General features: G+C 55.7%; 1 protein-coding gene across 8 annotated transcripts in view; it reads right to left on the bottom strand.

Moving 5' to 3' along the window:
- Nucleotides 1-21,271, bottom strand: part of PGS1 (phosphatidylglycerophosphate synthase 1) — a 43,558-nt gene extending 22,287 nt beyond the window's left edge. For 3 of the 8 annotated variants that reach the window (XR_011246849.1, XR_011246848.1, XR_011246847.1), the window contains exons 1-7: nt 20,860-21,211; nt 11,896-12,085; nt 9,215-9,292; nt 7,537-7,636; nt 6,542-6,731; nt 5,740-5,918; nt 1,954-3,098 (exon numbers count right to left, since the gene is read on the bottom strand). Coding sequence is in view for 1 of the 8 variants with exons in the window: in XM_069541995.1 (XP_069398096.1) it covers nt 2,577-3,098; nt 5,740-5,918; nt 6,542-6,731; nt 7,537-7,636; nt 9,215-9,292; nt 11,896-12,085; nt 20,860-21,191 (1,591 nt within the window). In the remaining 7 variants the exon portion in view is untranslated. Of the gene's footprint in view, nt 1-1,953; nt 3,099-5,739; nt 5,919-6,541; nt 6,732-7,536; nt 7,637-9,214; nt 9,293-11,895; nt 12,149-20,859 lie in introns of all 8 variants that reach the window. The other 5 variants (XR_011246851.1, XR_011246850.1, XR_011246852.1 and 2 more) reach the window with 4 other exon arrangements.
- Nucleotides 21,272-23,539: the final 2,268 nt, after the last annotated feature.

Raw genomic sequence — 23,539 nt, forward strand, 5'->3', positions numbered from 1 at the left:
AAGGTGACATATACTTAAGCCTGCTAAGAACCCAGCAAACAGCCAGTGCAGCGGCCTCCGCTCAGGCCTCTGGACAGCACTGCTCCGGCCGGGTGCTCAGCCCTGCCCAAAGTTTCCCCAACACTCGTGAGCAGAAAACCCCAGAACACACCCTGTCCACATGCTGTGCCGCCACAGGCTGCACTGCTGTCCGTGGGCACCTGCAGACCGGCGTGGTCTCTTGCCACAAGGCTGTTTCTCCCCCGACAGGGCAGGGCTTTCCTGCATCACAGGCAGGGGGCCGCCTGCAGGTCCACAATCAGGCCCAGAGCCTCGGGCTCCCTGACTCCCAAGGGCGCGCGACGCTGACAGACAACAGCTGGAAGGTGAGAGCCAGAAGCAGGAACAGGGCTTCCCAGCTCCTTCTCACCCAAGGGCTTCTGGGAGCAGGAGAAGCCAAGGTGAGCTCAGGCCTGTCCTTACAGGAGCCTGGGGAAGGGAATCATAGCATCAGCTACTCAGCCCTCAGCAAGGATTTTCTAGGGCCCAAACCCTGATAAACCGCTCGCGCGCAGCACAGGCCCTGCAGAGGGCAGGCAGGCCGCAGCCGGTCCACACTCCCCAGTCCAAAGCCACGTGGCACCTGCACCGCCTGCTCGTTGTCCTAGCTTGCCTTGTGGAGGTGACCGTCCAAAGATGAGCCAGAAGGGGCACGGACTTAAGAATCCCACTACTGACCACGGCGCCTAGGCAGGGAAGGACCTGGTCTCTCCCCGCAGCACTGAGTGACCTGAGCTCGGCTTCTGCCCTGAGGACAAGGTGCCTCCTGTGCAGAGTGTCCCACGCTGCCTACCCCGGCCACGCTCCCTCCCTTCCTCCCCCTCACCCCCCAATCGAACACACCCTGGGATTCCTGGCCTTCCCCACAAAGCCAGCTCCCAGATTGCAGGGCCCCACCCGCAGCAGGGCGGGCAGGAGGGAGAGGCAGAAGCAGGTCAGTCCGGGAAAAGGCGAGACGCGCTGGAAAAGCCGGTTGGGTGTTTCTGTTTCAACGGTAACTCAGAAGTCACCGCACGTTTCTCAGCGCAGCTTCACGGAAATAATCCACAGCGCGCTCAGAGCCGCCAGGCCAGGCTGCGCTGGGGGCCCCACCAGGACCAGGGACACCCCCACTACCACCCAGCCACAGGGCAGACGGGCGCCAGTGCGCTCAACGCACTTCCGTGCAGCTCGCCAGGCACACGCGTCCCCTCGAGCTCAGAGCTCCTCCCACCCCAGCTCTCCGTATCCAGGACCCCACCCAGGCACTGCTGCTATTCTCAGAAGTAAGAGCCAATCCTAAAATACCTCCCACACCCCCACAGGCCAGCCTTCCTGCCTGGGGACACCTGCTCACGACACCTCCAGGGTCAGCCACACGGAACAGCAGCAGCGCGCACTTCCCACGGCAGGCAATGCCACCTGCCCAAGCAGGCACGTGGGCCGTGCAGAAGGAAGTGGGAGCCACCCAACAGGCCAGGGGCTCTGAGTGGGAGCAGCGGTTCTCAAGGCATCAGAATCTCCTGGGGAGCTTTTCAAAGTTACCATGTTGGGGTCGACCCCAGAGGGCTGGACCCAGGAGGCTGGCCTGGGCATCAATGCACCCCCAATGGAAACCAATGGCTTAAGGAAACAAAAGCCCAACCTGAAGTCTAAACAACACAGACAAGTGGCTGCGACATACCACCACCCCCTCCCACGGCGACCAGCCACTCTGGAGCCCCCAGGACCAGTGGAGAAGCAAAACAGGTCTCTGAACCACCAGCGAGAAGTCAGGAAAGCCAGGCGTTTCTTTTAGACACAGGCCTAACAAAGTGGGCTGCGGGTGTCCCCGAGCACGGAAAGGCGCGGTCACACCCAGAGGCGGGTGCGCTCACGCGGTGCAGCCACCAGCGTCCCTCTGCTGAGCGCAGGGCTCTGAGCCCCGTGACTCACATCGTGGACATGCCCTGGGGTTGTGTCAATGGTGCTGCTCCACGGACGCACACAGCTGCCCGAGAAGGATCATTACATCACACAGTTCACACTCCAACCCACCCTGGGGCAGTCCTGCACACGTGGGCAGTGCAACCGGAGGGCCTCAGTTTCCTCCACTGCAAAAACAGAAAGAGTGAAGGTTTGACTCACAGAGGAACGACCAGCAACGGTGAGGGAAAGACTGAGAAAGGAGGCTGTGACGAGGTCACAGTCAGTGACCCCTGGTGAGTCCTCTCTGTCCCCAAGAAGGGGAGGGCCAGCACGGGAGAGCTCGGATGCTCGGGGGAAGCGCGCGTGCCTTGCCCTCCATGTGAGGGGAGAGAGTACGGGTACGCTTTTTAAAACAGCCACCCCAAAGATCTGAGCATCCACGTTTTGGGTAGACACAAGGGAGAGATTTTGCAGAGCTGAAATGGACACAGACGTGAAGATGCCGCCGCGACCGCGGAGCCGTCGTGAAGACAGGCGGAGGCGGGGTGGGGCGGGGCTCCACACGACGCCCAGCCCCGCGGGCGCCGAGGGCAGGCTGGAGAGCGGGGTGCCCCGCGCGGGCCGCCCTCCGGCCAACGGCCGCCGCGTACCTTTGGCGTGGAACGTCCAGTCCCTGCGCCAGTATTCCTGCAGCCGCACACGCTCCTGCTGCCCCAGGCTGCACACCGCACTGTAGAACTGCCGCTCGATGTGCACGTAGGCGGCCGGGATGGCGCCCGCCACCCCCCTGGCCCCGAAGAAGCCGTTCACCTCCGGCGAGGCCAGCAGGATCTGGTACTCGGCCCGTGTGCCCAAGACCAGGTCCATGTAGGCCTGGGTCAGGTTGAAGTAGCCAGTGGTGAGGTAGACCTTAGCACCTCGCTCGGCCTCCGTCAGCAGGGTCTCGGTGACAATCTCGTCGATCTGAATCTCAAACGGCTTCATCTGGATCAGGGGGTAGATCCAGGTGTCGGGGGCCGGCCTCCGGTCTCCAGCGGCGGCGGCGTCCTCCTGGGTCAGGAGGGAGTCGCTGTGGAAGGTCTGGGCATGCAGCATCTGCTGGCGCGTCCTGGCAGAGTTGATCACGTCCATGACCCTCTTATTGGCTGCCTTGCAATACGCAGCCCGGTCACCTAGAGGGAGACATGGCAAAAGGGATCAGGGGCAGCAAACGGAGGCTCTGGACCCCCACCCAGCACAGTGGGCACGGCGCCGGCACGTGACGGGCGTGCACAAGCACCTCAGCTCGTCCTTCACCAGACACGGCGCCGCCGTGAGGCTCCTCCCGGGACAGAAAGGCCGAGAAAGCACCCTGCCACAAGAAGCCTGCACCCAGGGGGCCGTGGAAAGGCCTTTACCAATGCCACCTAATGGGAGTTCAGAAACAGGCAAGACTAGCTGAGGCTGACGGCAGTCAGAACAGTGGGCACCTTGGGGCGGGGGTCAGGCCTGGCTGGGGGCCCCGGGGGGGTGCATGGTACACGTCAGAAAGAGCACGTGTCCCACAGAGACACGTGTAAGTATGATCAGACAGCAGGAGAGAGCCAGGCAGGGTCAGAGGCGGACAGACGGGCTGGGTCTTGTTTGCACACGGCCACTAGAGACGAGTGGCTGCATGGACACAATGAAAGGAAAAGAAGCGAGTCTCAAAGCTATCTCTAGATGATAAGAGAGTTAATGAGCTAAGCATCCAACTCAAGAAGTCATGGAGGAAAAAACAAGAGGAAAAGACAAAAAATACAGCACAAGGAAGGAAACTGTAGGAAGCAGAAACTCCAGAATGAAAACAGCGACTTAAGACGTGAAAGTACGGAACTCCAGCACCGTCAAAAGTCAATTCTCTGAAGAGACACAACAGCAAGCCTCGGGCAGGGCTGATCAAGAACAACCGAGTGGTGGGCAGCACGGCCATGCAGGTAACCGCTCATGAGCTCCGGCTGGGAACAGGCCCACAGGCCCGAGCGCCATCAGGCCTGGGTGGCCACACGGAGAAGGAAAGCTCCCTGCCGGGATCCCCCCTTACTGACGGCGGCCAGCACGAGGGCCGTTCACTCTCGCGTTAGAAGGCGCTGGGGTGGGGGCTCTCAGGCTGCCCTGCTCCCCAGCACGGCTGTGCCCAGATCCCTATGCCCCTCGAGTGTGCTGACTCTCACTCTTCTCTGAAAGGGGGCCCTTTTCTCTGGTTTTGCGTGCCAGGCCTGTTACGTGAGAACAGGAGTCAGCCAACATTTCCTGTACAGGCCAGAGAGTGAATACGTTAGGCTTTATGAGCCAAAAGGTAAAACTGAGGACAACATGTAGGTATTCGTATGACCAGAGAGAAAATAGATTTCCATAAATTTTTACTGGTGACATTTTAAACATAACATTAACCATTATACTTGGAGAAGGCAATGGCACCCCACTCCAGTACTCTTGCCTGAAAAATCCCATGGATAGAGGAGCCTTGTGGGCTGCAGTCCATGGGGTCGCTAAGAGTCGGACACAACTGAGCAACTTCACTTTCACTTTTCACTTTCACGCACTGGAGAAGGAAATGGCAACCCACTCCAGTGTTCTTGCCTGGAGAATCCCAGGGACGGGGGAGCCTGCCAGGCTGCCGTCTATGGGGTCGCACAGAGTCGGACACGACTGAAGCGACTTAGCAGCAGCAGCAGCGACCATTATACTACTCTACACGGGCTTCCCAGGGGGCTCTGTAGTCGAGAACCCGCCGGCCAACGCAGGAGACACAGAGAAGTGGGTTCCGTCTGAGTCGGGAAGATCCCCTGGAGTAGGAAATGTCACACTGCTCCAGTATTATTGCCTGGAGAATTCCACGGACAGAGGAGCCTGGCAGGCTACAGTCCATGGGGTCGCAAAGAGTTGGACATGACTGCGCACGCACATGAACACATGCACGCCACTCTAAAACACTGACACACACACACACACCCCCTCTAGCACATAGCCATCCCCTCTCAGATGCTTCCTCTCTAGCTCTTCCCCTCACAAGGGCTGGGTTTAACCCGTTCCCCACGCTGCTGATAGGGCTGCAAATTCAGCAGCAGACCTCCTTAAAGGCCACCAGGAAGCCACAGCCACAGGAATTGCAGGAATGCAAATACCCCGGGAACACCAGCCGCCAGGGTTTGCCTGTTTCCAGCGAGCAGAGCCGAGGGCTCTCCCATTTCACGTTCCAGGCAGGAGGCCGCAGACCTCACTGGAGCCGAGAGCCACAGAGCTTCTGAGCTCTGGAGTTGGGAGCGGTGGCCCTGAGGGGGGGCCATTTAGCAGGCTGCTTCCTGTAAGTGCAGGGCAGGTTCCTGGCTCATCCCATGGGTACCCAGACCCAGTGCCCACAGTCCCACCTTCCCTGGCGACTCCCTCACCCACAGAGCATGACGGATGGCCAGTGAGTCACATCATCTGTCTGGCTCCAAAGACAGAAGCAAAACAAAGCTCAGCCACTCAAGTCTCCTAAACCCGTGGCAAGGCCACCAGAGGCGCGCCCTCCTCACCCCCAGCCCGGGAGGCTGCAGAGCCCTGGCCCTACCTTTGTAAGGATGCACCATCCCCTCTACAGGCGCCCTCACCGCCCCAAGCTCGGAGGCTGCAGAGCCCTGGCCCTACCTTTGTAAGGACGCACCATCCCCTCTACAGGCGCCCTCACCGCCCCAAGCTCGGAGGCTGCAGAGCCCGGGCCCTACCTTTGTAAGGATGCACCACCCCCTCTAGAGGGCGCCCTCACCGCCCTCACCGCCCCCGGCTGGGAGGCTGCAGGGCCGGCCCTACCTTTGTAAGGGTGCACCATCCCCTCGACCATCTGCACTGAGTCGTCCCCCTGCAGCTGCAGGGACACGTCCCCTACTGCGTCCACCAGCTCCGTGAAGAAGTCGGCGATCTCGGGACAGTCCTGCAGGAACACGTAGCGGTCCTGCCGGTTGGTGAAGTAGGAGTCACTCAGGTTTGCCCTGCAGGGAGGAAAGCAGCAGGTGAGACTCAGGCGAGAGGGTGTGACCGCAGGTGCTGGGGAGCCCGTCTCAGGGTCACCCGCAGGAGCAGGGGAGCGACCAACCCGGGTCAGGACACAGCAGCAGCCAATCAGCAAACAGCTAGCGAGCCCGGCCTCCTCCCAAAAGGTGGGCCAGAGCGGCGCCAAGGTGACACCGCAGAGTGACTGCAAGGCCCGCCCGTCACTGAGCTGACCATCAAGAGGAGACACGGACATTTTACAGAGCCAAGGACCACTCAGGCTCATCTCCAGGGTCCCCCAAAGGGCATGGCTTCCCACCTGGCCCTGCCCAAGTTACTCGTCCTCTGGGGTTTCTCCTGTTAGCAACCCAGAGTGCAGGAAGACCTCGTGGGGTGACAGCGCCAGAGCAGACGGCACACGAAGGGCTCGCATAGCAGCGAGCATGCACTGAGGCCGCAGGGAACCACGGCCAGCGTGTCGCTGCCCTTCGTGGCAGTTGGGGCCCCAGGAAGACGCCGAGAGCCAGGCAAGCAGAGTGAACACGCCCTGGCAGGGCCTCGCAGGACGGACTCTCCTGTGTGCTCCGCTGGCTCCCGCCCAGGGGCGGGGAAGCCAACTCACCCGCTGAGGATGATGTTGTTGTCGAAGAGGTACACCTTGATGTGCTGCAGGCCGATGGTCTCGTTGAAGCGCTCGGGGATGAGGAGCCGCAGGAGCCCGCGGAGGTTGGGCGTGTGGAAGAGCGAGACGCGGACCTGTTCCGGAAACCTCTGCAGGAGCGGGAGCAGCATGGTGCGCGAGTTCTTCCTTCCTGAAGACGTGGGCAAGCAGGAGAGAAGGGATGGAAAAGTGGCGCCAGGAGAAACACAGCCCGCAGAGCAGGACCGCCCTCAGAGGGCCCAAGGTCAAGCCGCCAGGCGCGGGCTGTTTCCAGCCAGAGGGGCCCCAAGACAGGTTCCACCTGGACACCCACGACCTCCCAGAGCAGGACCGAGCGGTCCGGGTAGCAGACACCTCCTCTTCCAGCCACCCAGCACCCATATGCCCATCCCCGACTCTCACACTCCACTCAGGGTGAAGATGGCTCTGTCCACCCTGGCCTCACCCCAGCTCTAAGGGGGAGGCACCCAGGCCAGGCCAGTCAGCAGGTTTGGAAGCCCCGACAGAGCCCGAAGCAGGCAACGCGGGAGCCTCGGTCTGACCCGGGGGGAAGCAGGTGCTTTTCAGGTGGACAAGACGCAGACCCGGGGGCTGCCGGAGGGCGCCGCAAGGAGCCAGGGAGATGAAGCCAGCCCAAGGTCCAAGCCCCAAACCAAGACCCACGCAAACGGGGTCAGATGTGCAGGAGTCAAAACAAATCTCTTTTCATGTATTTTTTTTTTAAATAAAAGTGTCAATATTTCTTAGGGGAAAAAATTCCCTTTTTCTTAAAGTCATTTTCACTTAGACTTCAGGTCACTAAGCCACAAAAGGAATCCTGACAGGCTGTCCTGGCCCACGCCAGACTGACTTCAAACAGCCTTGCTCCTGGCTGAGCCTGGAGTGAAGGTTCACTCTTAAAAACAGAGGCTCTGGACAGGGAAGAACCTGGGGGCCAGGGAGCGCGTCAGACCTACCTCTCGAGCCCCTCGTGAAGTCTAAGAGGATGGACACCCTGAGGCCAGGAGGAAACTTCGCCTGGAGTGATTTTTCTAGAGTGCTTTCTAGGCAATCCACCTGCCAAGAAAAGAGCCGCAAGAACAGAAGTGAGAGCTGAAAAAATGGGAACGTGTTAAAGAAATGAACCAACCTGTCAGCTAACGCCCCCACAGTCCTCCGGGAACACTCATGCACACACCGACCTGCACACACACTCCTGTACACACCATCCACGCTTGCCCAGAAGCCAACGCTGTGAAACCGCTTCCCGAGGCCGCCGCCCTGGGCACAGTTAATTGGAAGACATGGTGTCTACAGCCCGGGCCAGGTAAGGAGAGGGCTCTGCAGGTCAGGGGCACGGTGCCCAAGGGTGTGGACCTCACTGCTCTTGAGAACACTTGCTAAGACACGAGCTCCCACACACGTTCCAACAGATCATCCTCACAGGCACACAACAAACATCACCCCACACATGGAGAACACTCAGTAAATATTTGCTGAACGAATGAATCCAAGACACAACCTGCCCACTGGCCACTCTCCATGGGCTGGACGTGGCATTCTTCTCCTGGGAGGACAAACAGGCTTCTCAAGCTGGCAGCTAACAGTACGTCCTGAAAGCGGGGTGGCCCCTTCCTCAGACAGAAGGGAGGGAATGGGGCTCTCCTGCCCTCAACCCTTCCCCTCGTCCTGTAACCACAACCCTGTCCTAGGGGTTTCTGAACAAGGACAAACCAAGAAACAACACTTGCTACGGGCAAGGGGCCCATCTTCTCCCTCAGAGTCGAAAACCACCTGAGAACTCAGACAACACAATGACCTCGTTCACACTCACTCTGGCTCAACCTGCCTGCAGACTCTGCGCTGGGCTCGTCCTGCAGGAGCACCCCTGCACAACAGGTGACGTGTGCCCCTTCCCAGCCCTGCCTGTCTCATTGGAGGGGACAAGCGAGGCACGACAGCAAGTCGAAGCAGGCACCTGGCACCCACCGCCACCCCTGGATGAAAGCAGCAGCCAGCCCGACCTGCATGGTGGCTCCCCCGTCTAACAAAGGCTCAGAAAGCCTCTCTGTGGAGGACTGGAGAGTAAACATTTGGAGCTTTGCAGGCCAGATGGTCCCTGTCACGGTTACTCAGCTCTGCCACCACAGCAAGAAGACAGCCACGGACAGAACCAAGACCAGAGTGGCAATGGAGAGCACTCCGGTCATGTCTGGCTCTGCAGGGGAGAGCGGCTAGGTGCCAATAAAGCTTTATGTACGGACGCAGAAATTTGAATTTCATGTGCTTTTCATGCGGCACAGTTACTACTCCTCTTTTGACTTTTTGCCCTACACTGAAAATGTGAAAATCAGCTTTAGCCCACAGGCCACAAGCAGGTGGTGGCCAGATCTGGCCTGCAGGTCGCAGTTCCGAGTCCCGGCCTGGCAGAGCGACAGCCTGGGGCCCCTGTACAGGCTGAGGAGGACACGGACCAGCGAGGCCAGAAGGCCCAGGATCACATCGCCCCACAACCCCAGAATCTGGGGCCACAGGAAAAATAGCTGGCCTGCAACGGTGGCCAAAGAGGGTGGCTCTACCCCAACCCCACGGTGCCACACGGCCTGAGGTTTCAGGGTGACCCGCTGCCGCCTCTAGGACTCCTCCAAACCTTACCAGTTCCTGTTCCAGGGGACCTATCCCCAGGTAGAGGGATGCCATCACGACCCGCCTCTTGGCTACTTTTATCTGCCCCTGAAGAAAAGAAACAATTCAAAATCCAGTCATTTGTTACGATTTTTTAAAAAGAAACATTTACTTTTATTTATTTGGCTGTGCCAGATCTCCAGCAGTGGCATGTGGGGTCTTTGAATTGCTCCATGCAGGATCTAGGTCCCTGACCAGGGATCGAACCCCCTGCATAGGTGTGCAGAGGTCTCAGGACCACCAGGGAAGTCCCTCACAGTCATCATCTTCATATTCGCTAAGAAAGATATAGTCCTTTGATGCTGGAAAGAAATAACACTCCAAGCTGAACTACCCTGTATCTTCACCAATTAATATTTAAAGCAAGACCCAAATGTGTGTGGTAATCTCACAAATAAGGACCCACAACTCTAATTTAAAATACGCAGCCTGAAAGTAAAGCCTGAGCTAGCCACGCTGCAAGATACAGCGCAGCCTCGAGAAGGAGGGAGGCCCGTGCACATGGCCTGAGGGGAGGTCCCCAGTGCACTGCAGAGACAGACACACGTCACTGAACACCAAGCGCGCGGCCCTGCCGCCAGCCCCACGCACGCTATACGTGTGTGTGTGTGTCCGAGAGGCAGAAGCAGAGGAGGGAGTACGGGTGCAAACTTGCACTCCACCCCCATCTGCACGAAGGTTTTATAACGAGCACGTAACACTTCTGAAATGCAGACAGACAGGTACCTAGCTAGACACACCAACAGAACACTCAGCATCCAAAGATGACGCCTCAGTTGAAACATCCGCTCCTGAGACCCGTTTCAGCCACAGGACACCAGACCCCTCTCAGGAGCTGAGCGGCCAGGCCCTAGAGGAGGTCAAAGGCAGGAAGAAGGGCAAGCTGGCGAGGGTACCCGGAGAGGCAGGACGCACACTCCAGCTTGCTTTCCCACTTGGCCCCCACGGCCTGCACTGTCAACAGAGGAAGAGGGGTGTCTTGACGAGATAACAGACCAGCACAACACTAGGAAAGGCTTCTATGCAAGGAACAAACAAAGAACTTCCTATGTTTGCTATTTCCTTCATTTTGTTATTTACTAGATGGTTGCTTGTGGGGAAAGTGAGCATGAAGACAGGAAAGAGGAAAGCAAGTAAGGAGAAAGGTGATTTGATTTAGTTCGGGCAGCAAATGACAGAAGACAACGCAACCGTCTGCTGTGACGCTGGGTCCCCTGGTACAAGCTCGACGTAACGAAGGCGGGGGCGCAGGCAGGCACTCTCCTCTCGGGGAACATGGGTCACTCTGTCCCAAGAAGAAACACAACCGCTCCGCATGGAATGGGCCAGGGAACCTGCCCACGACTCAGTGCAGGAAGCAGGAAACAGCGGCCTTGGCTTCCTCCTGGCCTGAGCCCTCCAGCTCGTCCCGGACTCGGCAGCCCGGGCAGATGAGAGCATGGCCCGTCTCCAGGCCAGGAGACCCCCACAGACAGCCTGTTGTTTCCCAGGAGTTGACCGGGACACCAAGACCAGCCTCCTTTGAAAAATCTGTTTCTTCAAGCCAAGCAGAGGACCAAGCAGGAGCAGAGAGTAGACAGTTTCAGCATCAGTTCTACACAACCAAGGACAAACGGGAGAGTCGAGCAGAGCAGAGGGGGCAGGGGGAGTGAGCGCGCACACACGCCATGATGGAATAAGCTAGCGGGAAATCAAGTGGAGATCTACAAAACCACAGGGCACAGGAGAAAGAGGCATGCAAGCTGCAACTGAGCTAGAGTGGCTGTGCAGAAAAAGGAGAGTCCACCCGCCTCTCCCGTGACCTCCCAGCACTCCTCCTGACCGCACCACACCATGACTCCAGCATCCTTGTCCATACACTCAATCCACGTGAAGAAAAGTTAGTGAGCGCTGCATTACTTCATTCCAATTAGCAGCTTAACCACAAACGAGACATGACATGAGCGCCTGTGTAACGTACGAACACCTGAACCCCCTAAATGCAAAGGTCAGCGTGTCTACCAGGAGACAGAAGGTACAAACTCCAGGTAGAATCACCAGAACCCTGAGACCTAAAATCCAGACGCCCAGACTTCTCAGTTCTCTGTAAATGCTCTCCGCTGAACGAGAGGCTTCCAGCCACTTCCTACATATCAAATCTCACCCCGTAGGTCACTTGGGTCTCCATCTCTTGTCCACCATTGGATGGAGCGACTGGGTTCTGGAGACGCTGCCAGGGACCCCTAGGGGGTCTGCCCTGCCCTAACCAGAATGAGGTCCGTCCCCCACACCCCTGGACACACGCAGCGCGGACAGCCTCAGCAGGAATGTGCCCGTGTGGTCCCCAAGCTCTCACTAACCTCCCAGCTAGCCTCAATCGCCGACACGGAACAGTGGGACTCAACCTGTCCACGAGAGCCAACACCTGGGACCCGACCCTCACGGGGTCCCCACGCTCTGAGCTGTTCTACCTCAGACCTCCACCATGCAAGGAGCCTCTGGTCATGGCGTGGCTCAGCCAGGTGTGAGCCTGACTCCTGACAGACAGAGCTGACCGGCCATCGAAAGCTTCTACGACGGGTGTTTTGGCTCAGGGCTCACCCAACCTTATGCCCCGCCTTACCGAACCTCTAACCCCACACCTGAACCTCTCTCCCTTAGACACGACTTACCTTCATGAGCTCAAAAAACTCTGCTGGGGAAGAAAGCACCCTGACATGAGAGCTGGAGACGCCAAACTCTGGAACCAGGTTTCTGATCCACTGGAAGCGATGCACGCCCTCCGCACACAGGCAGCAGGGAGGTGAGGTGACCGCAGGGACCGCGGGGGACAGCAGAGGGGCCAACAGCAGCCATGGCGACCTGGGGAGACACACACAGTCCGTCACACGTCTCACAGGCTTCCTCACAAGTCTCTCTCAGCTCCTGAGGGCAAATAAGGAAAAATGATAATTTTTTCTTTTTGAGAATTTCAGATCTTCTAGACCATTTTAAGCGAGCCCCAGTCAAACTCTGCAAGAGTTTTTCTTCAGCCCCTACGAGTCAAGCAACTTAAGAAGTGCCAAAGCCTATATATAAACCCCAAAATTTATGCTGATTGCAGACAAAAATTTAGAGCAGCCACAAGTAAACTCAGAAGGCCATCACCTGGTTAATACTCCCAACAAACTCACCTGCAGAAAGCTGCCACAGGCCACCCAGAGCAAGGGCAGGTCTGGTCTCAGTCTGGTGACTGCAACCCAGACCCCTGGTTCTCTGATGAGATAAACAGCCTTTTATTCAGGGAAGTAACCAGAAAAAAAAAAATTTAAGTTTTCTCTTTAATACTCAGCTTCCCAGGTGGTACTAGTGGTAAAGAACCTGCCTGCCAATGCAGGGAACGTTTAAGAGACGTGAGTTTGATCCCTGGGTCAGAAAGATCCCCTGGAGAAGGAACTGGCAGCCCACTCCAGTATTCTTTGCCTGGGAAATCCCATGGACCGAGGAGCCTGGTGGGCTACAGTCCCTGGGGTCACAAAGAGTCAGACACGCCTGAAGCGACTGAGCACAGCACACACAGAAAGAAAAGCTGGAAGAGGCTGGGGAGGTGACCGTCTCAAGAGGAGCCAGCGGTGACTACAACTGCCCCTTCACCACTGGCCCCAGCCTCCTCGGGGTCACACCCCATCTCTGGAGGGCGCCAGGCCACTGAGGCCGAGCCCGCAGTGAAGGGCCCCCTGTCCGCTGAGTCTCATCCCTGTCTGGCTTCCAGCAAAGCCTGTGACCTTCACCACGGCCTCGTGAGGGACTCTAGGGAGAGGATGCTAAACACCCTGAGGCCTGCAGGGCCACAGATTCCAGGAAGATGATTTCATTCACTTGTCTCCTGATAAAACACTGAATCTTCCCAGGGTTCGTGAATGTCCCTCCACACACACGCCAGATGGCCGGCAGCTGGGCTTCCCAGAAAGCCCACCGGGCCGTCACGGCGACTCACTGCCAAGAAAACTTTAGTCAACGGGTGGAAGGTACCGGCTCTGGACCCTGGGAAGCCAGGGTTTGACACAGGCCTCCGAGCAGAGGTCCCTTCCCGCTGCCTCTGAGGAGGTGGGGACCACACTCCCAGGCGTCTCTTGCTACACTTCTCCTCCAGCTTCCCTTTAAAGAGCAGCAATGAAAGGCCTAGATGTGCGAACAAGGGGCTGCAGCCTCGATTTTCCAAAATGGAGGCTGTGCTTCTGCTGCGCTCCAGGCCACCTTCCAGAGCAAGGAGAGCCTTCAGTCCAGCGGAAAACCATGAGAATGGGAACATGCTCGACACTCATCGTGAAGCCCCAGAGGGGGCCTGAAGAGTCTAACGTGCGCTAAGTGGCTTCAGTCGCTTCAGTCGCGTCTGCCTCTTTGAGGCCCTATGGACTGCAGCCCACCAGGCTCCTCTATCCCTGGGATTCTCCAGCCAAGGACACTGGAGTGGGTTGCCATGGCTTCTTCCAGGGGATCTTCCCCGCCAGGGATCAAACCCACATGTCTTGTGTCTCCTGCATTGGCAGGTGAGTTCTTCACCACTAGCCCCACCTGGGAAGCCCCAAAAGTCGAATACTCAGTAATTAAATAGTCTGCTTGAGGTGGAAAACCCCTCAGCATCATAAGATCAACTCATCTCCCAGCCTCAGAGCACTTATATCGCTCAGACCAGATAAAATAGATCCAGAGCAATACCTATGCCCCAGGCCAGTCAGTCAGTCCCCCACGCTCTTCAGATGAACCAACACTCAGAGCCACTCCCAAACAGCAAGATGAGGAAACACCTCTTTGCCACAGAGCAACCCAGGAGAAGGCAAGTGCCAACTCAGGCTTCAGTCCAAGTGGTCACGTGAGCACTGATGTTGTTCGGGGGAGGCATGGCCGGCCCAGGGCCTGCCGCCCACAAACCTGGTGGCCTCAGCAGCTTACACACCTGAAATCATCTAAGAACACAAAGGAAACCGCTAAGACTGATTCAGGAAAAGTCAAAATACACAAACGGCGCACGTGCTTCAAGTGATCACACAGGAGAGCTGCCAATGCCTGAGCTGCTGGGGAAGCCTCACAACAACCCTCCCTCGAAAGGAGCTTTGATCCCCTGGTGGGATTCAGACAGGAAGTGCGGTGGGGGGTGGGGGGTTCCCAAGCCAGGACAGGTGTGTGCAAGGGAAAGAGACAGGACTGCCAAAACCCACCGGCGCCAGAAAAACCCAAGAGGGGCTCAACAGGCAGTCCAGAGAAGACACACGGTGAGCACAGCGGGGGTGGGGCCCAGCCACCCGCGAGAGGGGCTCAGCAGACCAGCCTGCTGGGGGCCACTGCGGGCAGGTTTCGGGCCTGCTGGGCCATTCCGCTGGGCGGCTCTCCCGGGAAGCTCCCACCCAGGCCAGGTTCCAAGCTCTGCTGAGGACTTTTTCACCGTTTCCTGTTTAACCTGTGTACTGACAGGTTTATTTTTGTTAGAGAGAAGGAACTGAAAGCCAATTAGCTTTCAGGGACTAATTGGCGGTGGAGACCCAACCCTTGAGAGGCAGCTTTACATTCCAAAGAGACAGATGCTTGGAAAAGGAGCGCAGAGTTTAATAAAGGCCCCACAAGGTCAACACAGGCAGGGGGAACCACACCCAGGCCCCAGACCCTCAAAATCTAACTGCCGCCCTGCCAGGGCAGAAGCAGCCAGCCCTCGGGGGCGGGTTCTCTGATCATCTCAGCCAGATCCTCATGGGGGTGAGTTCTCGCTTTCCACGAGGGACTCCTGGGAATCTTCTCAGAAAAGGTCTCCCCCCGTGCCAGCCACAGCCCCTGCATGCTAATCCCAGCCTCCAGGGGCCCCCACCACCTGCACAAGCAATTCCCCCTACCCTAGGCAGCTGTCCCAGGTCAGAACCCTAAACCCCGCGAGACGAGAGGAGGCAGGGAGCTGTGGTTACTCTACAAAGAAAGCAGAGCTGCCACATTCACTATGTAGAGAACTAGACACACACACAGTTTCCACACCGAGCCCTGCACTCCCCTGAATCATCTCTTTCTAGATACCATCAAGCTCCCATTTCCAGTTACAGGGAGGAGGAAGTGGCAGGGGCTGGGGGGCCAGATAAGGCTCTGCCTCCCTCTCCTGCCCTGACTCCGGGTTGCAGGGGGGTTTAGAGGACAGGGCTCAGGCCAGAGCAAGGGCGCGCCCTGGAACTCAAACTCAGGCAAGCTGAACGGCTTCGCTACAGCCCTCAGCTGCAAACAATGCCAAACAATCCTCAGCTCTTCTGAAGGCGAGATGGGAGAGCAACCTCTCCACAGGGCGGCTCTGGCCAAAACCCACAGGACACCTGGCTCAGGTAGAGGGTCAGCCTCATGACGGAGGACTTCCTGTGGAACCTTCAGACTAATTCCCTGAGCTGGGGAGTGCGCTGGGGCTAAGCTGAGGACCCCTGACCTAGGGCCTCTCCCTCTACCCGGAGAGGGGCCTGCAGGCATGGGGTGAGAGGATAGGGGGGCAACTAGGCGGGCACAGTGAGTATGAAGCGGGGCAGCGGGGAAGAGAGGGAGGCTTCTTCCCAGCCTCTCCAAGAGGAATCCACACCTGACCCTCCATGACGCTCTAGTCCGCGGACAGGCCCGCCATTAGACCAAGGATGGCAGAACCCTGCCCAGCTGTCCTAGACAGGACGGTGCACCGTGCCGACTCATGAGAGGTACTGGACAGCAGCAGAACCGAGAGAGGGGGCAGAAGAGCTGCTGAGACACCATCAACACCCCTTTGTGCAAGGGAAGCCCAGGGAAATGGGAGAAGGCATTTCTCCTTTGTGTGGGAGGACTGGAGTTTTTCATTCCACCAAACATTATGAAACTGCACGCACTCCGGGGGGAGACCTGCCACACATACTGCCTTCCCCCTCGACCAGGACACAGACCATGCGCCTGGAAGTCCGACCAAGCCCTCACGTGTCCTCACGGGGACCGCGGAGGTGCCAAGGAAAGCTGACACCCAAGAATCCCGCCTGGGTCTGCACTTCACCTCCACCAGGCCACCCGCAGCTCTCACAGCCGCAGAGGACACTGGGGCTCCCCAGGGGCAGCAGCGGTGCCACCCGCTACCTGTGGACACGAGGAAGCAGGCCAGCCTCCTAGGGTCTCTGCAAAACAGGGGCTGTGGGGCTCTGAAGGAAAAAAAAAGTGGGGTACCGGAGGACTGTCTCCTACACCAACCACAAATCCACCATGGACAGCAGAGGGGCTCTGCCCCGTCCCACGCAAGGGCATTACCTAAGTGTCCCGCACTCAGGGTCGCGGCCTGAATGTCCACAAACTCTCCGGGAACTGTATGATAAGATTCGTGGTACACATGCTGTGGCTTGGGTCCCACCCAAATCGGTACAAAACGACAAGAAAAAAGAAAGAAGCTTTTAAAAGAAACAGAACTCTGGACTGCCATTCTTTTCAGAAACTGCTTTTTAAGAAACCCCCACCCCACCCCCGTCACACACACTTAAGCGTAAAGAGGTGAAGTGATGAGAAAAGGGCAACCGTCAGAACACTTCCTGAGAAAGGCTCGAGAAACTACACCAAGGGACCAGACTTCCTGCAGCCCTGGCAGCAGGCGGCCCTTCCTGACTAACGCAAGCCCTCACCCCGAGAAAGGGAAATGAGTGTGAATTCCCGTAGGTCACTTCAGAAGACCAACGGCCGCTGCACTCCTCCAAGAAATCCAGCCCCGGGCCGGGGCTGCCAGCGTGACTTACACGCGGCCCCGGTAGCCCCCCCTTGGCTTTCCAGAAGAAAGTCGATTACGTCGAGGGGCCAGAGACCTAGCGCAGACTTCTGACCCTGACGCTCCTCGGGAGCCACGGGCTCCCAGCAGGCTCTGCCGAGAATCACTCACAGGTGCTACTAATCCACCCGGCTTCAACCAGCCCGACTTCCCTCAATCGGCTTGACTTCGACTTCCCTCAATCGGCTTGACTTCCCGGCAGCTTTGAAAACAACGCGTTTACATAACGCAGATCACTTGTTTACCACGGGATTATCTATCAGAACGCTTTAATCCCGGGCTCGTTTCTAGCCATCCACCAAGTACACAGCTGGCTGACCAGGCTAATTCGTCACCAGTAGCAATGTGCTCAGAAGGTACTCAGGTTAATAGGATCTTAATAAAGCTACCATTTAAAGGTCAGTCGGCTGCAAATCTTAATTTAGTTCTCGACAAGATCTAATTTGAATTATTTGGGGAAATCATGCTTTGATTCTAAATGTCCTCCCCCTGCCCTCCCTACCCATTCTACTGCTGTAATAAATAACTAAGAGATGGCTCTACTGAACTCTAATGAGTAAGGGGGAACTGGGAAAATTCAGAGAAAAAGTAATTTCTGGAAATCTGGTGGTCCCTCAGAGTGGAAACCACGAAGAAGTTGAACAAGAGTAGGCTGAGCTGGCATTACAAGGTAAAAAAGGGGGGGGGGCAATAAAAAGAACAGTTTGCTGGTGACACTCCCCTCTGACAACTCAGGAAAGTCAGGACATCCCACCCCCACAACACCTCCACCCCCCCCACACACACACACGAATGCATACACACACCTAGAATAAACAGACCTCGGGTTTCAAGAATAAAGACTTTTCTGCACACAGCTCAAACTGAAAATAGCTTTTAAAAGAGAAAAAGGAGACCACAGAGAAAATATCTCCTTGTATGGCAGGCAAGCTCTCTTAGGAGCTAAGGCCCTCCTGACACAGCTCCCACTAGGTCTCATCTGCTCCAAATAACAAGCTAGTTCTGATTAGTCCGAGGAGGCCAGGAAACTTCCCCAAGTTTGTCTCCCTCTCTAGGGCAACCAACCTGCCAGTCACCTGAACAGGGAGTGCCTTCGCTTGGACCCACCTGGATGCTAACTGACCTGCCCTGAACTCACCTTATCATCACCCCTCGACCCGGCCCTCTTTCCTACTCCCTGTCTCGGTGAAGCGTGCCACCATCCCTGTGGTTGCCCCAGTCAGAAACATGAGCTGCCTCCTCAGCAACCCTCCCACGCAACCCGCACCATGGCTGACTCCAATCCAACCCCCTCACCTCTTCCCGCAAGCAAGCCCCACCTCCTCAGGCCGAGACGGGTTAGCCAGAGAAACTGCACGGGGTCTCTCAGAGCGAGGACCCCCAGGGCTCGGCCCAGCTCCCATCTCTCCCTCCTGTCCCTCCTCCTGGCAACAGTCTGAGGACCTGTGGGACCTCAGAGCTGCCGTCCACTGCTGTCCCCATCAGCCTACGAGCACATCACTCACTATCCTCCTGTGAACACTGGCCCCCACTTCCCCCACTTCGACACGCCTCAAAGACACAGCTCCAAGACCACCACCACCCGGAAGCCTCTGTGACTTCCAGCTGTGCACCGGTGCCGCCATGACCTTTCCTATCTTACTTAACTATTACTGTTGTCTGCTCATGGGTCTGAGCGCCTGGAAGGTGGCGCTCTGGATTTGTGTCCTTGGTACCTAACACAGGCACAGCAGTGCTCTATATACGCAGGCTGAATAAGCGAGTGGATCCAGCTGTCCATGAGGAGCCAGATGCCTGCTCGAGAGGAAAAACAACAGTATTTCCAGATCACTAATTAGAAATAATTTTAAGTAGAGTTCTCTGTCACTACGGCTGTCTCTTTAACTAAAAGGAAAACAACTGCAGTAAAGAACCGTTCCCTCTCACCACTCCCCTTGCTAGCCACAAGGAATCACCAGGTACTCCAACAGTTGAGTCAGACTGGCAAGCTAAAATCTAAAATAATGTTAAGTTCATGACTACACAAAATTATTATCAATGAATCAATGATCAGAATTACAAGAAACCATATCATTCGGGGAATGAGGAATTGGGAGGTGCAACTGAACAATGGAGAAGAAACGAAAGTCAGCAGCCACTAGAGGTGAGTGGCCACAGAGACATGAGTAACCCCAAACACCCAAGCCACAGAGAAGCAGAAAAAGTCTGCAAACCAAGTAAGACAAAGAAAGGGTCAGAAATCCACAGTACTGTAGTAATACTGCTCAAAGTGTGTATCCTCCACCCTAGCACAGGCATCGTAAGGCGAAAAATTTCGGGCAATTACGTTTCTGTGATTTAACTGGGTTCCTGATTTAATTGCCAACCCACAGAAACAAGTCTCTCAACGTAATCAATAAGGAACATGGAGCCACAACACCTGCAGCCACTGAAGCTATTTACAGAAGATCTTAAGAATTCAATTTAGACTATCACCACTGCCACACCAACCCCTACCCCCCACCGCCCCACCCCCACCCACTCGAGAAATGTCTGTCTTAGAAGAATTTGTGGCTATTGCCTCAACATCTTTTAATAATCAATTTCAATGTTAAACAATGATTAACATGAAGTGTTTTCTTGTACAGTTTAAATATATACAAAGGAAATGACAAAACGGCCTAAACATCTCGTCCTTCAGAGCCTTTTTTAAAACTTTAAACCAAATTTCTTAGTGGGTTGAGGTCAGGACATAGAAGTCATTTGACTTGGCTATCCACTGGCGTGAACAGGTCTTTGTTAAGTACCAATTACAGAAAAGGGAGCCCACCTCTTCAATACACCACTCCCATTAGGTTCACTGATGTAAAATTTAAAGCTGTTCTGATCGGTAAGCTTCCAAGAGAACCAACCTGTGCTGATTCTATCACAAAAACTTCCCCTAAATCAAACTTTAATTTTTCCCTGAAACTCTTCCAACGTCACCCAATATGAAGCAAGTTCCTTCCCATACCTAGAATCAACACTGGACTGGACCACAGATCTACCAAATGCCAGAGGTCAAATTTCACCCAAGTAGCAGATAAAAATCTAAGACAGGCACAACCTCTAGAAAAGGATGCAGTTCTACGTTTGTTTGTTTTCTTAAAAAAATAAGTGTAAAGCTTGAGTCTCTTTAACAAAAAAACTGTGCACAGATTTTTTTTTTTAATATTAGCAACAGCAGCAGGCCCCTTAGGTCAACATGTTCTTGGTAAATGTTTACTTTTAAAAATCACTGCCTGGGAGAATTGCTTCAAAGCCTCCTTCACCACTTGCATAAGTCACTTCAGTACTTTTCCAGAACACAGGCCCTTTGCAAAGTGTAAAAGGGGTTTCGAGTGGTTCCTCTTCCCTTGCCGGAGTGTTCCTGACTCAGGATTGCTTCACAGCCCTCTGGCAGGATGTGAGAAACGCTGCATGCACAGAATCCCAGCAGGGCTGATTCACTCCCACCAAGTCACCCCCGCAGCTAGGATTATTTAAGGAAAAGACCCCTCCGTACCCAAGCAGTGTCTCTCGCGGACACTCTCCAACACTCACACCCTGGGGCCCAAAGAAAAGCACGAACTCAGAACCCCACCCCACCCCACCCCACCCCCCGCCCAGAGTGCACACACAGGAGCCCCTTCGCTCCAGCGTACGCGGACCGGGGTCGGGCTCGCCCATCGCAGCTCCAGGCAGGCCCAGCCGATCTCGCTCGCAGGGCCCCCGTTCCCCAGGAAGGCTGGCGGCAAAGTGGGGCCGGGGGGCCCACGCGGGGGACACGGAGGTCTCGCCGCCACGCCAGGGGGCTTGGGGTCCCGGTCGGGGGGGAGCGGGCGCGCCTGCAACCCCGCTGCCCTCTCACCTCCTGCGCCGGCGGTCCGGGTTCCTGCCGAGGCGGTCGGACAGGCGCCCCAGAAGCGCAGCCAGCCCGGGGCGGCCAGGCAGAAGGCCTAGCAGCCGCCTCCAGAACACCGGCCCCGCAGCCGCAGCCGCCGCCGCCGCCATGGAGACTCGCCGCTTCCGCTTCCGGCGCGCGAGAACTTTATTGACACCCGCGCGCGCGGACAGCGGCCGCGCGCGCGAGCCGGGAGCGCCGGCTGCCGGGCCCCTCGGCCTCGGTTTCCTGCCAAGTGGGCACAGGTGTGCTGCAAGCCGGAGCCAGGCGGTGGGAGAGCAGAGGGCGGGCCTCAGCATCCCCTGACTGGGCCTCGATACCGGACAGGGGTTGGAAAGTAGTGGGGGGGCATCACCTGTCCAGGTCCCGTGACCGAGTTCAGGCTGGACTTGAGAGGCCGAGTCCCGCCTCCAAGTATTGGGTAAGATGTCCAGAAGCGGGTGACCCGTTGACTTACCCCAGAGCACTGAGAACGGAAAAAACCCCCACCAGACCCAGGCAAGACGATGTTTCACCTGGTCAGCTCCAGGCCTGCAGCTCGAGGACACAGAGCGGCTCACCCAGTCTAGGTGCAGTGAAGACACCTCTGTGGCCCAAATGCACACACACGTTATAACCTCCCTCTGGGAACTACGGCCCCATGGCCAAAGAAGCTGAAGGAGCTCATCGGTATAGCCAAGAACACTTCTCGTCAGTCAGTTCAGTCACTCAGTCGTGTCCGACTCTTTGCCACCCCATGGACTGCAGCACACCAGTTCTCCCTATCCATCACCAACTCCCGGAGTTTACTCAAATGCATGTCCATCAAGTTGGTGATGCCACCCAACCACCTCATCCTCTGTTGTCCCCGTCTCCTCCTGCCTTCAATCTTTCCCAGCATCAGGGTCTTTCCAAATGAGTCAGCTCTTCGCATCAGGTGGCCAAAGTATTGGAATTTCAGCTTCAACATCAGTCCTTCCAATGAACATTCAGGACTGATTTCCTTTAGGATGGACTGGTTGGATCTCCTTGCAGTCCAAGGGACTCTCAAGAGTCTTCTCCAACACCACAGTTCAAAAGCATCAATTCTTCGGTGCTCAGCTTTCTTTATAGTTCATACATGACTACTGGGAAAACATAGCCTTGACTAGACAGACCTTTGTTGGCAAAGTAATGTCTCTGCTTTTTAATATGCTGTCTAGGTTGGTCATAACTTTTCTTCCAAGGAACAAGCATCTTTTAATCATGACTGCAGTCACCATTGCAGCATTTTTGGAGCCCCCAAAAGTAAAGTCTGCCACTGTTTCCACTGTTTCCCCATCTATTTGCTATGAAGTGATGGGACCAGATGCCATGATCTTAGTTTTCTGAATGTTGAGTTTTAAGCCAACTTTTTCACTCTCCTCTTTCACTTTCATCAAGAGGTTCTTTAATTCTTCTTCACTTTCTGCCATAAGCTTGGTGTCATCTGCATATCTGAGGTTATTGACATTTCCCCCAGCAATGTTGATTCCAGCTTGTGCTTCATCCAGCCCAGCATTTCTCATGATGTACTCTGCATAGAAGTTAAATAAGCAGGGTAACAATATACAGCCTTGACGTACTCCTTTTCCTATTTGGAACCAGTCTTCTTCCATGTCCAGTTCTAACTGTTGCTTCCTGACCTGCATACAGATTTCTCAATAGGCAGGTCAGGTGGTCTGGTATTCCCATCTCTTTCAGAATTTTCCAGTTTGTTGTGATCCACACAGTTAAAGGCTTTGGCATAGTCAATAAAGCAGAAATAGATGTTTTTCTGGAACTCTCTAGCTTTTTTGATGACTCAGTGGATGTTGGCAAGTTGATCTCTGGTTCTTCTGCCTTTTCTAAAACCAGCTTGAACATCTGGAAGTTCACAGTTCACCTATTGCTGAAGCCTGGCTTGGAGAATTTTGAGCATTATTTTACTAGCATGTAAGATGAGTGCAATGGCACCCCACTCCATTACTCTTGCCTGGAAAATCGCATGGATTGAGGAGCCTGGAGGGCTGCAGTCCATGGGGTCACTGAGGGTCGGACACGACTGAGCGACTTCACTTTCACTTTTCACTTTCATGCATTGGAGAAGGAAATGGCAACCCACTCCAGTGTTCTTGCCTGGAGAGTCCCAGGGACCGGGGAGCCTGGTGGGCTGCCGTCTATGGGGTCACACAGAGTCGGACACGACTAAAGTGACTTAGCAACAGCAAGATGAGTGCAATTGTGTGGTAGTTTGAGCATTCTTTGGCATTGCCTTTCTTTGGGATTGGAATGAAAACTGACCTTTTCCAGTCCTGTGGCCACTGCTGAGTTTTCCAAATTTGCTGGCATATTGAGTGAAGCACTTTCACAGCATCATCTTTTAGGACATGAAATAGCTCAACTGGAATTCCATCACCTCCACTAGCTTTGTTCGTAGTGATGCTTCCTAAGGCCCACTTGACTTCACATTCCAAGATGTCTGGCTCTAGGTGACTAATCACACCATCGTGATTATCTGGGTCATGAAGATCTTTTTTGTATAGTCCTTCTGTGTATTCTTGCCACCTCTTCTTAATATCTTCTGCTTCTGTTAGGTCCATACCATTTCTGTCCTTTATCGAGCCCATCTTTGTATGAAATGTTCCTTTAGTATCTCTAATTTTCTTGA

The sequence above is a fragment of the Ovis canadensis genome, chromosome 11, assembly GCF_042477335.2.
Source record: "Ovis canadensis isolate MfBH-ARS-UI-01 breed Bighorn chromosome 11, ARS-UI_OviCan_v2, whole genome shotgun sequence".
Lineage (NCBI taxonomy): Eukaryota > Metazoa > Chordata > Mammalia > Artiodactyla > Bovidae > Ovis > Ovis canadensis.